Source organism: Vulpes lagopus, chromosome 11, assembly GCF_018345385.1.
Source record: "Vulpes lagopus strain Blue_001 chromosome 11, ASM1834538v1, whole genome shotgun sequence".
NCBI lineage: Eukaryota > Metazoa > Chordata > Mammalia > Carnivora > Canidae > Vulpes > Vulpes lagopus.
In genome coordinates this window covers 109,722,952-109,737,127 of record NC_054834.1, presented here as the reverse complement: position 1 = coordinate 109,737,127, position 14,176 = coordinate 109,722,952, and the positions used below count along the sequence as shown (strand labels likewise).

Sequence of the window (14,176 nt, the reverse complement as noted above, 5' to 3'; positions counted from 1 at the left end):
GAACTATCTGTCTTACAAACAAGTAGAAGGGGGGAAAAAAGCTACATTAAGGAATATTAAAGAGATGAAAATGCCAGATACCAAACTATGTGTGCTCAGTGGTTCAAACTAACGAAAAAGTGTACACATAAAAAAATTAGTTGCATTGAATGTTGGGATCACATATAATATCAGAACATGGTAAATGTGATTATAATAGGTTATGGGACTATCAGTTTTTTTTTTTTTTAGTATCTCTAATTTCAAAACTTTAGGTAATGCATTGGTATTTGTCTTATGATAATAAGACATATGTGTAAACTATGTTTGTTTGCTACCTTCTTAATTATGGGTTCAGTGTCTTCTTACTAAGATAGTAATGTTACCCTCAACTACTCCAGGTGTACATCACAGAGAATCATTTCAGTGGTAGTAACGCTGATTTATCATTAACAGATTTGACTTCATTATTTGTTCACAATAACTTTTAAAAATCACATTCTCTTTTTATAACAAGCCATATCTTTTGTAATAAGATATCTTTTTTATTAAACTGGCATTTAGCGGGCAGCCGGGTGGCCCAGCGGTTTAGCACCACCTTCGGCCCAGGGCGTGATCCTGGAGACCTGGGATCGAGTCCCGTGACAGGCTCCCTCTGCCTGTGTCTCTGCCTCCTTCTCTCTCTCTATCATGAAAAAATGAATAAGATCTTTTAGAAAAATGGCATTTAGCTCCCTAGAAAATATTTTGCATATATCACCCCACTTGATTCTCATAATGAATCTAAGAAGTGGGGATTATTATTATCCCCACGATATATACGCAACCTCAGTTCTGTGAGGTCTCAGTTTGCGAGTGGAGAAACTGGATTCAAATCTAAAATATTTCACTCTACAAGCCCTGATTTTTTAATAAATAATAAAACATCAGAGATCATATCTGCACAATCAGTTGTGTTTTTGATAAACGTACGTACCTATGTAACCAGTGTGTCGTTACAGGTATGGAGTATTTCTATCTACCACCCCCTGAAAGCTCTCTCCTACCTACTTCTAGTCAATCACGGTTCTTATGCGTAACCATTGCTAGACTTCCCTCGCCATAAATCAGTTTTCTCTGTCCTTGTATCCATAAAAATGAGCCATATAATACACATTCTTTTCTGTCTGGCTTCTTGCGGAGTTTCTCAGACGTTGTGTGTATCGTTTGCTTTATTGATGACTCGTGCTCCATCCAGTGAATAGACCACATTGATTTATCTACTTGGCCTGTAAGGAACACCTGCATTGTTTTCGACTCTTAGTTATAAATAAAACTGCTACAAACACTCTTCTAAAATCTTTTCATGGACATCTGTTTTCAAAAATCTAGATAAATATCTAAAATGGAAATGCTAAATCATGGAACGGCTCTGTTTTAACATTACAGGAAATTGCCAAACTGTTTTTGCAAAGTAACTGCACCATTTACGTTCCCACCAGCAGAAGAAGAGCTCTAGTTGCTCCTCGTTCTGACCAGTATCATATGTCGACAGTCTTCCTAGTTGCCACCTTACTGGATGAAGTGGTGCTACCTCAATGTGCTTTTAACTTGAATTTCCCTGTTGAATAATTACATTAGCCCAGGTCCATGAATCACTAAGCTAAGAATATTAATTTTCCCTCCTTGATCATTTAATGAAATATAAAGAGCAAGAACATTTTTTAAAAAATTCTAAAACATTTAATTCAAAAAATTATTACAAGGCAAAACATGAAATATAGCAAGACTATATAATAAATACCTTACAAAAAAATAAAGCTTGTGAAAAGACTGGATGCAAAAATTCCTTCTAGGGATAAATGTATGATTGTTATGACACGTGAACCTTTTTTTTTTTTTTTTTTTTTTACAATTTGTTAACAAGTAAGAGAGGTTTTAAGTTTTGTCTTATGTACATCTCACATAATTAAAAATATGCAGGTGGGGTGGAGGCTCATTGGGGCTACTAGTTAAAGTTTATCAAGTGTACGCGCACCTGAGGGTGCAGTCAGGTGAGCAGCTGACTCTTGACTCTTGGTTTTGGCTCAGATCATGATCTCAGGGTCGTGACCTCAACCCCTGCATCAGGCTCCATGCTCAGCACAGAGTCGGTTTCGGAATCTCTCTCCCCCTCCCTCTGCCCCTCTCTACTTGTGCTCACTCTCTCTTTTTCTCAAAAATCAATCAATCAATCAATCACTCTTTTTTTCTTTTTTTTTCTTAATTTTTTAATTTATTTATGATAGTCACAGAGAGAGAGAGAGAGGCAGAGACCTAGGCGGAGGGAGAAGCAGGCTCCATGCACCGGGAGCCTGATGTGGGTTTCGATCCCGGGTCTCCAGGATCGTGCCCTGGGCCAAAGGCAGGCGCCAAACCGCTGTGCCACCCAGGGATCCCCAATCAATCAATCTTTTAAAAAAATTATCAAGTGTGATATCCAGTGAATAAAGTATAATATATTAATATCTGGAAACAAAACTGTGAAAAAAGTGATGGCTAAGCAGTTGGTATTCGCCATACACGGAATCAATGAGGGCAATCACATCGTAATGATTATCTACATTCTAATTTTAACTTTTAAATTTCACGGATGAGTACGGCAGTTGTAGAGATGTTCAGTCTTAATGACACGACGTGACCCTAGTAAGGTGAGCTGCGGTTTTGTCGCATTCGAGGATAGGCCTTCACCTCAACGTCAAACAAGCTCTGAGAGCCTCACAGAAGTACTGAGGGCACAAGACGCCAGGAGTAGAGAGGGCGAAGGCCCCGCTGGGCGCAGGGGATCGGGGGGTCATGGTCGCCACAGCAAGAGGCCCTGCTGGCAGGACGGGGAGTGGGAATCCTGGGCCTCGGCCTGCAGCCCGATTCCCTCACCGCCCAGCTTTCCTGACGCCGACGGAGCCACTGACTCTCTGCCCAGATTTCCTTGAAGGGAGACGACAGGCTTGGATCAAAGAGGCCACAGCTTATGGCCCGGGGTTTCCCTCCAGACTGATAATGTGGTTGTAGGACAGGACGCCGAGGGGCGGTGAGCCCGTCACCCGCTCTCCCCGGGGCAAACGCACCATCTGCCTCTGGTACACATCTCGCGGACCAACCCTGGTGTGGACGCCGTCCAGGCACAGGGTAGGCCCGGGCCACAGGCCTGCGGCGCCCTGCTGCTCCACGGCCTCCCCCGAGGAACCCCGGTCTGCCCTCATGGCTTTCCCACTGTCACCTCAAGGCCACGGAGGGGAGTCACGCCGCACGTGGGCCTCTGACACGGACTGTCTTCGCTCCGCGGTCAGCAGGCCGGCCACCGGGTCGTTGCAGGCACCACTGCCTCCTCCTGCCGCCCGCTGCCCCACGGTCGGGCCAGGGCCCGCAGCCGACGGGTGTGTAGGTGGGGCTGCCACGAACACCCCCGTGTGGGGTTCTGCGTGGACACGAGCTTCCATCGCCCCTGGAGAGACGCCCCAACGGGTCACACCACAGCTGCCTGTTGGTGTTTCACGCGATGGCCCAGTGCTGGGCCCGGCCTCCGGGCCCCTCGATAGCCTGGCTACCCACACGGACCCCTGCCCCCAGACCCCCCAGCATCTGGCAGGGCCCCCTTTTAAATTTTGTTTTTTATTTATTTTTAAAGAGGCTATTTATTTGAGAGAGAGCATGCACAAGTGCAGGGAGGTCAGAGGGAGACACAGGACAGGTGCGAGCAAGGTGCCCCACGGGCCGCAGCCCAGGACCCCGGGGCCACGACCCGAGCCCACGGCAGGAGCTTCCCTGACTGGGCCCCCTTGCACTGATGTCCTCCTGGGCAGACGGGCTGTGCCTCATCTGATCTCACCTGCGTCCCCGAGTGGGCACCGCCACCCTGCGTTTCACCCTCGCCATCTGACCACCATCCTCAGGAAGGCGAGCCTTCCTATCTTTTGCCCAACTTTCCAATTTGATGAATGATTTCTAGGCTATTGAGTCTTTTTTTTTTTATTTTGTCTTTCTCCTTTTTTTTTTTATAAATTTATATTTTATTGGTGTTCAATTTGCCAACATATAGAATAACACCCAGTGCTCATCCCATCAAGTAGGCTATTGAGTCTTGAAGGGATTTTTTTTGCCTGAAATAAGTTCGCAAAGACCTTCTCTCCATTCTGGATAGTCTTCTCGTCTCCTCCATAAGGGCCTTTCACAGAAAAAAAGTTCATTTTTGATGAAGAGTTTGCCCCTCTTCCTAGGTGCGGGTCCTACCTTGGGGTCGAGCGCAGAAGGCCGCCCATCCCTCCGCCCTGGATGTTCGTCCTCTTTCTCTAAACGTTTCATACTCGTGCATTTCCCATTTAAGTCCACGATGCATTTTCACATGATTTTTTGTATAAGGTGTGAGACGTAAGGCGACGCGCATTTTTTTTTTTTTTTTTTGGCGACGCGCATTTTATTCGTGCTGAAGGCCCAATTTTACAAGCACCGTCTATTGGAAAGGGCTGCTTCTGTGCAGTGGGCTAGATTTAGGATTGACTTCTCTGTCCTCCGCTCTGTTACAGTAATCTGTTTATCCATCCCGGCACCAAAAGGACAGTCTCAACTTGAAATAGGATAAACCAGTCTCTTTTACTTTATTGGTCTTTTTCAAAACTGTTGTAACGATTCCAGTTCCTGCATCTTTTCGTATGAACTTTAGAATCTTCTTGTCTGTTATCTGCGAAAACAAGACCTCTTGCTATGGTTTTGACAGGAATTGTGCTAAACCAGCACATTAATGTGGGAATTAATTAATTAATTAATTAATGTGGGAGGGAATCGACATCTATACTAGACTGAATCTTCCGATCCATGAACACGGCATCTCCCTCCCTTTATCTACATCTGTTTTTCTCCCTTCCTTCATCAGCAATTTGTAATTCTCAGCTTACAAGTCCTGTACACGTTTTACATCTTAGGTTACACTTACACCTATGTATTTTGGTTTTTTAAGTAATTGTGGATTTTTGTGCCCGTGTGTTCATTGCTAGTATGTAGCAATACAACTGATATTTGCATGTTTATCGTGTCTTGCCAGCTTGCTGGGCTCTTTTATTAGATTTTTTTGCAGAATCCTTTGAGTTTTCTGCATAGACAATCATGATATCTGCAAATAATATTTCTTCTTTTACAATCTGCAGGCTTTTCACTCTCTTATTTTGCCTCATTGCAACGTCTAGAACTTCCAGGACTGTGTTTAATAAGAGCGATTAGAACAGAAACCCTTGGTACAAGTCATGGTCTGACCCGAAGGCAGATGCTGAACCGAATGAGTCATCCAGGTGCTCCGTATCTGTGGTTTTATTTATTTTTATTTTTAATTTTTTTCTATTTGTGGTTTTAAATGTTCTTTATCTAATTGAACAAGTTTCTTTATATTCCTATTTTTCTGGGATTTTCTAGCCGTGAGTGGGTGTTGATTTTTTTCAAATAATTTTTAAGCATTGACTGATACCGTCATATGTCTTTTTTTCTTCTATAGCCTGTTAATAGGGCTGGATTTTTGAATGTTGAACAAGATTCATATCCTTGGAGCAAATTCTGCTTGGTCTTGGTGTATGATTCCTCTGCAGATATTACAGAATTATATTTGCTAATAATTTGTTAGAAATGTTTGCATCTATATTCCTGGGGGATGTAATTTGGTCTGTACTTAGTTTTTCACTGGCTTTGTCTGGTTTGGAATTAAGGAAACTCCGGTTTCATAAAATGAATTGAGGGGTGCTCTCCCTTCTGTCTTTTGGAATAGTCTGTGCAGGATAATGTTAATTCTTCTTAAGCATTTTATAGATGAAACCATCTATGCATTAAGAGTTCTCTTTTAGTAAGTTTTAAATTATAAATTCAATTTCCTTTATACTTAACAGTGCTATTTACATTACATATTTAATATTGGGTTATTTATGTTTTCTAGGTACTTGACGTAGGAGCTTAGATCATGGATCGGGGACTTCCCGTTGCTCTAATGTGTGAATTTGGTGGTCATAAATTTCTCTCTCTGCACTGTTTTAGTTCTATCAGTTTGTTCTCTATTGTTAAGAGTCTGGTTTTTGGTTTGCTATTCTCTCTCTCTCTCTCTTTTTTTTCCCTTTGCTCATTTAGTTTCTTAAATTCCACATATGAGTGAAATCATATGGTATTTTTCTTTCTTTCTCTGACTTATTTCACTTGGCATAATACTCTGTAGCTCCATCCATGTCATTGCAAATGGCAAGATTTCACTCTTTTTGAGGCTAAGTAATATTCATATATATTCATATAACATACAGCACTTCCTCCTTATCATCAGTCAGTGGGCACTTGGGCTGTTCCCATAATTTGGCTACTGTAGGTAATGCTGCTATAAACATTAGGGCACGTGCACCCCTTTGAATTAGCAGTTTTGTATTCTTTGGGTAAATACCTGGTAGTGCAATTGCTGGATCATAGGGTAGCTCTATTTTCAAGTTTTTGAGGAAACTCCACATTGTTTTCCACAGTGTCTGCACCAGTTTGCATTCCCACCGACAGTGCAAGAGGGTTCCCCTTGCTTTACAATCTCACCAGCACCTATTGTTTCCTGTTTTGTTGATTTTAACCATTCTGACAGGTGTGATGTGATATCTCATTACGGTTTTGATCTGTATTTCCTTCATTCATCCCAGATGAAAAGATGTTGAGCATCTCTTCATGTGTCTATTGGCTGTCTCGATGTTTTCTTTGGAAAAAATGTCTATTCGTGTTTTCTGCCCATGTTTTAATTGGATTATTCATTTTTGGGGTGTTTAGTTTCATAAATTCTTTACATATTTTGGATCCTAACCCTTTATTAGATACATCATTTGCACATGTCTTCTCCCATTCTGTAGGTTGCCTTTTAGTTTTGTTGACTGTTTCCTTTGCTATGCAGATCTTTTTTGTTTTAATGTAGTCCCAATAGTTTATTTTTGCTCATTTCCCTTGCTTTTGGAGACATAGCTAGTAAGAAGTTGCTATGGCCAAGGTCAAAGAGGTTATGTCTGTGTTCCCCTCTAGGATTTTGATGGTCTTTTTTTTTGACCCACATTTAGGTCTTTAATCTATTTTGAATTGATTTTTGTGTATGGTGTGAGAAAGTGGTCCAGTTTCATTCTTCTATATTTTGCCATCCAGTTTTCCCAACACCATTTGTTGAAGAGTCTCTTTCCCATTGGATATCTTTCCTGCTTTGTCAAAGATGAACTGACCATATAATTGTCAGCTCGTTTCTAGGTTTTCTCTTCTGTTCCATTGATCTATGGTCTATTGTTGTGTCAGCTGCATACTGTTATGATCACTACAGCTCTGTAATATAACTTGAAAAGTCCAGAATTGTGATGCCTTCAGCTTTGCTTTTCTTTTTCAAGATTGCTTTGGCTATTCGGGGACTTTTGTGGTTCCATATAAATTTTAGGACTGTTGGAAAATTCTAGCTCTGTGAAAAATATGTTGGTATTTTCTACTTTCAATGATAATTTAGAAAAGCAAAGATTTACCCATGTTTGCTCATCCTGCTCTTTTTTCCTTCCTCATGGTTCCAAGGTTCCTTCTTTTATAGTCTCCTTTCTGTTCAGAGAACTTCCTTTAGCCATTCATTTAGGGTAGGTCTGATAGAATCAAATTATCTTAGTCTTCCCTCATCTGATAATTTTTCAATTTCTCCTTAAATACTGAAGTATATATTTTTTCTGGATATAGAATTCTGGACAGTTTTTTTTTTTTTTACCCCCAACACTCAAAACACATTGTGCTATCTCCTTCTTGCCTTCATGGTTTCTAATGAGACACTGTCTTTCAAATTGATTTTCTGCTACAGCACTTGTTCATGTCTTACTATCTTCAAGATTTGTCTTTGTATTTAGTTTTCAGAAGTTTAACTATATGATGTATCTTGGCGTGGAACTATTTGGGTTTATCCTATTTGGAGTTTACTCAATTTCTTGACTCTATAGGTTTGTCAAAATCGGGGAGTTTGCAACTATTATTTCTTCAAGTGTTTCTTCAAGGCTGTCTTCTTTTTCTTCTTTTTCTTTTCTATCTTTCCAGGGCTCTGATGACACATGAATGTTAAATATTTTGTTCTAGACTCAGGGATCCCTGAAGTCCTGTTTTGTGTTTATATTATTTTGTGTGTGTGTGTGTGTGTGTCTGTGGTCTGTATTGTGCATGTGTTTACATGTACGTGCATGCATATGCCTATTATGTTTGTGTTGTTTAAAGTGGCATTTTGTAGTCTCTCCTTTTTACAGGTCACTGATTCTTTCCTCAGTCTTCTCCATTCTGCCACTGAGCCCAGTTACTGAGTTTTTCAGTTGGATATTGAAGTTTTTCAGTTCTAATATTCCCAGTGGGGTCTTCCTATATCTTCTATTTCTTTGTTTAGATTTTCTAGTTCTTTGATAAAATTTCATACTTTTTGTCTCAAGAGTGCTAGTAATTGTTTACCATTTTTATGATGGTTGTTTAAAAATCTTTGGTAATTCTAGTATCTCTCTCATCTCAGTGTCGGAATCTACTTTTTTCTTTTTTCATTGAGTTTAACATCTTCCTGTTTCTTGATATGAGTGATTTTCAACTGAATCTTGGATATCTTAGATATTATAAGACTCTAGAAAGTATTTAAACTCTGTATTTGAGTGGCTTACTCAGACACCATTCCAGTAGGGAAATGGGAATGGAGAGCACTACCTCATTACTAGCTGGTGGGGCAGAGGTTCAACTTCCTCATTTGGCCGCTCTTCATTACTGCTCAGCAGGGCTGGGTACTCTAGCTCCCCAGGTGATCTTCACTGTCACCATGGAGGGAGGGAGACTCATTAATACAACAGGAAACTGCTTATAAAGTAGTGAATTCCAATTCTATGTGTCAGCAATTTCACAGAAGTACTAAAAAAGATACAATGAATAGAGGAGACAAAGACCCCAGTAAAAGTGGACCTCTGAAACAGATCACAGGTATGGAAGTAATACAGCAGGATGGAACAAATGCTACAATGGTAATCTAAGGTCTTAATTTTAATCCCAATTCTATTACTACCTAGCTTTGTAAATTGGTAAAAGCCACTCAACTTTGTAAAGTAAGAAGAAAGAGTTTGCCAATTGGACCATAATTTATTTTCCTGTTTTAATCCTCCATGATTAGCTATTTAAAATGAGAATTAAATAGGATAGCATGTCAAAAGTTCTACATACATATCCAATCAATTTTATTAATATAGTCCTTATTATAATTAGAGCAAATAAAGCCTTGAGGTGAAAATGATATAATGAAATTTTAAGGAAACATAGCTTCTTTGAGCTCATGAGAGTCATGCACACTTACAGCTGAAGAAGTAACTTGGACCTCTTTTCAAAGTCCAGACTTCCCTCTACCTGCAGCAGAATCACTTGGTGAGTTTGTTAGAAATAGACTTCCTGAGCTCAAGCCCCAACCATTATGAATTTATTTTTTGAAGTGAAAAACCAAAGAACCTAGGGTATTTTACACCCTAATAGTTGTGAACCACTGCTTTAGGCTTCAAAAAATTATTTTCAACACTCAAGAAAAAAAGCTAATATGCTATATCCAAAGAGAATAATGGGTCAAGGAATTTAAACTCTTGAAATCAATTACAAATAATTATGTTAGGGTGAATTAGAGTTTATACTTTTGAAATAATATTAACTATGCAGGGACTCTGGCAAGCTTATGTTTTAAGTAATCCAATAAATTTGGATGGGGATCAAATAAAAACACGTGACACAAAACTATAAGAAGGCTAATATTTATAATGAATTCTAATTATGAGTATTTCAAAGGACCCCAAGGCCATCTATGTCTATGTGTAAGCCAAGAAAGGACAACTGAGCTTACTGCCTGGCGCAAGTGGCAAAAGGTTATTATATCTTACAGATAGAATATATTCAACAAATATCAGCTTTCATCTTCTCAATCACAGAGAAAAACATCTGCAAATGATTATGGTCAAGACACACTTGGAATATTAAATATAATGCATTCACTCAAGAGAATAAGTTTCAAGAAATTTATACAAAGTGCCTTATGGGGCACCTGGGTGACTCAGTCAGTTAAGCATCTGCCTTTGGCTCAGGTCATAATTCCAGAGTCCTTGGATTGAGCCCCACATCCAAGCTTTCTGCTCTGTGTGGAGTCAGCTTCTCCATCTCCTTTTGCCTTACCCCAACTCCTGCTCTCTCTCTCTTGCTCGCGCACTCATTCTTTCTCTCTCAAATAAATCAATAAAATCTTCTAAAAATAAATAAATAGAATGCCTAATTGTACATATAATATTGTCATCTGGGTGAGCATATTTTCCTGATGAGATGTTCCATAACATTCATCAAATCCTCGAAAAAGTACTATGATGCCAAGAAGCTTAGCATGTTAGTTTGCATTTTTAGAGCATTATAGTTCAAAAGATACATATAATAAGTTACTCTCCTTTTTGTAAATTTTTCTGTATGATTATTTTTTCTATAAGAAAAAAATTCATTGAGCATCTATTGTCTACCTAATTACAGGAGTTACATGGACAAATAAAAAAGGTATTTTCTTTCAAGAAGCTCACATACTGGGGTGCTGCCTTGGTGCCTCCGTCAGCTAACTGTCCAACTGTTGGTTTTGGCTCAGGTCATGAGCTCGGGGTCGTGAGATCAAGCTCTGCATCATACGGCATGCTTGGTGTGGAGTCTGCTTCTCTCCCTCTCTCTCTGACCCTCCCCCTGCTCCTACACACATACTCTCTCTCTATATATATATAATAAATAAATAAATCTTTATTTTAAAAAAGAAAAGCAGCTCACATACTGGAACCAGAGAAATAAATTACATAAGAGTGATAATAATATTAATCCTTTGCTATTTTTAACACAGAAAAACAAGCAAATAAATGAATTAAGTTCTTTTTCTTGTCTAAGGCAATAATTTTGTTGAGGTTAGATGTTCTCCCTTCATTAAAGCCATTAATGGCTGCAATGTGTGCTTGGAATTCATATCTCATGTTTTATAAGAGGACGTCAGACTAGATTATGATTAGCATTAGCTTATGTTTATAATCAAGATGTAGGTTTTTCTGAATATTCCAGTTGGTTAGAAGAGCTATCACGGGTCTTAACTTTAGAATTCCCAGATTGATCTTACTTGCTGAGAACTTTAGATTGCCTCTGCGAGCTAACACACATGCATGCAGGTACATGCTCCTGCCTGTAGGATTCTATTACCTTTCATTATATTAAGTTTTCTGAATAATGAGAATCAAGAATGAGCTTTTCAAAATATTGGAGATTTTTTAAAGGAGCCATACAGATTTTATTTCCTGGAGTTTAAAATATGTCTTTTTATCACATCCATTGCATTCTAGAAAAAAAGAAATACTCTGCTCACCATTACTCTTTGCATTATGTGCCAATGGCTAAGTCATATTTGAGATTAAAATTGCAAATAGATGATTATAAAATAAATAAATGCATAACATAAGCAGGCATGACGTTCTAAGGAAAGAAATTTGCATGCAAGGATGTGCCCTTGAACATAAGAATTCAGTTAGGGATGAAGTCCTGAAGCACATCTCATGACAGGATGAATCTATTAGTGTACTTAAGTATTTGCAGACCTTATTCGTTTCCAAATACTTTGCTAATGCCGGAAACAAGACAACCCCTGGCTTGTAAAACAGAACAAACCACCCTAAAACATCTGGCATACTTACACACTTCTCGCTGTCAAATACATAGCACAAATGTTTATTTGACTCAGAATCTTTGCATATGAAAGTGAATATCCTCTTGTCAGTTTTATCATCTGCACAAAATGATATTCTATGAAGCTGGCAATTGTGTTGGACTTCCTGCGAACACAAATGGAAATAAATAGTTGAGGTGATTTTTGTCCGTTTTCTGACATACCAGCCTGTGTCAGTAACATGCAACTTATGACTTTAAAGGTGACACGATCATCTGTCAAACTTGGGTTTATAATTACATGCACCCAAACTTAAACAAGTACGTAATGGAGATGGACCTCCTGACTCAGATTAAAACTAAGGTAGTCATCTCAACAGGGCTTAGGAAAACACAAACAAAGCACAAGAGGATCAGAGGTGCCTGGACCTTCTGAGTTACAAGGGGTTTTAAGAGACAATAACTTTAAACCCGGAAATTTTACTGAGAAGAACAACGAGGCCACAAGAATGAAGATACTTCCAGAAGGTTATAGAACTAGCAGAACCGTTTTTAACCAGAACGTTTTCATTTTCTCTTACTGCTACTCACTAGCATCACAGTTTTAGAGAATAACTTCATCTGCACAAGATTTCCTATGAAACACGCTTCCATTTCAGCCTGAGGTTTCATATTCAATTGTATTTTATGAGTCTTCATGAGGAAGGTGTGCATTTCAAGCATCTAAATGACTGAATCAACCTAACTCATCAGAAAGATAACTACTGAACTATATATATATATGTACGTATATATGTATTTACACTGTTACAGTTCTATATTTTTCATATATGGACATATACATGTATGTGTACATATCGCATGTCGATATGCAGATCACAGCATATATACTCTGTAGCTATACCAACTCTCACTACATCTTTCCAGGTTCAGGGTTTTGAGGCGTCAGCTTGATGAGATGTGATCTATCGCTCTGATGTGCATTATTGCTCATCAGACTGAAAACACGTAAGTTACACTGATACACGTTAAGAGAATCTGTTTATAGCCCGGTCTCCTTTCCCTGCACACATACCAAATGGTACATTGTCAACAGCAAGCACAGACGTTAGAACAAGGACGTATACTCCATGACTGCAGCGTCCGTGCCGTTGCCAGATACCTGGATGCGTCCGTTTCAGCAGGAAGGAATGATGCCATAGAGCGGCTCCACCTGCTGAGGCATCCGAGGGGGGTATCTCCCCTCCTTGCTTAGTGCTAAGATGCACCATCTCCGCCTCCTATACTTCGTCCCACTGACCAGTCTCTTTCTTGCTGACATATTTTTGGTTTTAATGTCCATACAGTCAAACAATATCCTTCAGCCACACGGTAGCTCCTAAACTCTAGTGGCAGGTTCATTAATGGCATAATTGTGCTCATGATACAGGGAGAAAATATCATTACTCTATAACATAGAAAAATGTTTTTTTTTTTGTTTTTTTTTTTTTTTTTACCCATTTGTAGGAAAGACTACAGGGAACATGAAAACACATCATTTCCACAGTCCAGTGGAGAAGGAACACACCAACCACCCGGGTCACAGCCTCTGGAAATGGCAGTGGGGAAGCTTCTTTATTTTTGTCTACATTAGCAGAGGTATCTCCCTACAAAACAAGACTAGGATGCTAAAACCTACAGAACTTATAATCTTATTATTTTCATGAAATTTCTATTGTTGTGATAGATCTTTATGAATTTTAAATATAGCACTGATTTTTGGCGAGACAGGACAGACGTGGAAACACAATTAAGCACAGTGAGAGCATAATTCTGCCTCAACTGACAATATTTTATTGGAGTTGGGACAAAAAATTAGTAAGTCCCTAAATCATCTATACCACCTCTCTCCAGCACTGCATAGTCTTCATTTGAAGGACAAGTGAGAAAAACAGAAAGGGGAAAAGGCACAGAAAGAAAGACATTGGAGCTGAGATTGCTTCTCTCTTCTGTTTTTATCCCTCTAAATGGCATAGAAAATAGTCCATCTTCTATGAAGTCCATGTTGGATTCATAATGAATATTTAAATCCTGCCTCATACACGTACATTTTAGTACAAGTGAATTTATTTTAGGAGTATAAATTTTTTAAAATTACGACTAAATAAAAGAAATAAACCAAAATAAAATGAGTGACAGATTTTGTCCGGCCTCACTTAGGTCTCCTCAAGTAGCGGTTCCTACACGTGTATCTGCCAACAGGCTGCATCGGAGTCGCGTGCGGAGGTGCTTTGGGGTGTATCTTTTATAATATAAATTCTTAGTCTTGTGCTGAAGATTCTGAATCTGAAAGTCCTGAAGGGACTCCAGCAACCAGCACTCCCAGGACTCTCTTAGGGGCACTGGTGCTACGCAGAGCTCGTGAAACGTTTATTAGGTTATTTCATTTTTTTTAGTGGATTCAAAAAATGGTACATTCTATATATGGGTAAAGAGTTCAGACTCTCTGTGTTCATACTCAATA

General features: G+C 39.3%; 1 protein-coding gene across 14 annotated transcripts in view; it reads right to left on the bottom strand.

The window, feature by feature from the left end:
- GULP1 (GULP PTB domain containing engulfment adaptor 1) overlaps nucleotides 1–14,176 on the bottom strand; it is a 218,300-nt gene that overhangs the window by 26,450 nt on the left and 177,674 nt on the right. For all 14 annotated transcript variants that reach the window (XM_041773954.1, XM_041773949.1, XM_041773953.1 and 11 more), the window contains one exon: nucleotides 11,703–11,840. In XM_041773954.1, coding sequence (XP_041629888.1) covers nucleotides 11,703–11,840 — 138 coding nt within the window. The remainder of the gene's footprint in view (nucleotides 1–11,702; nucleotides 11,841–14,176) is intronic.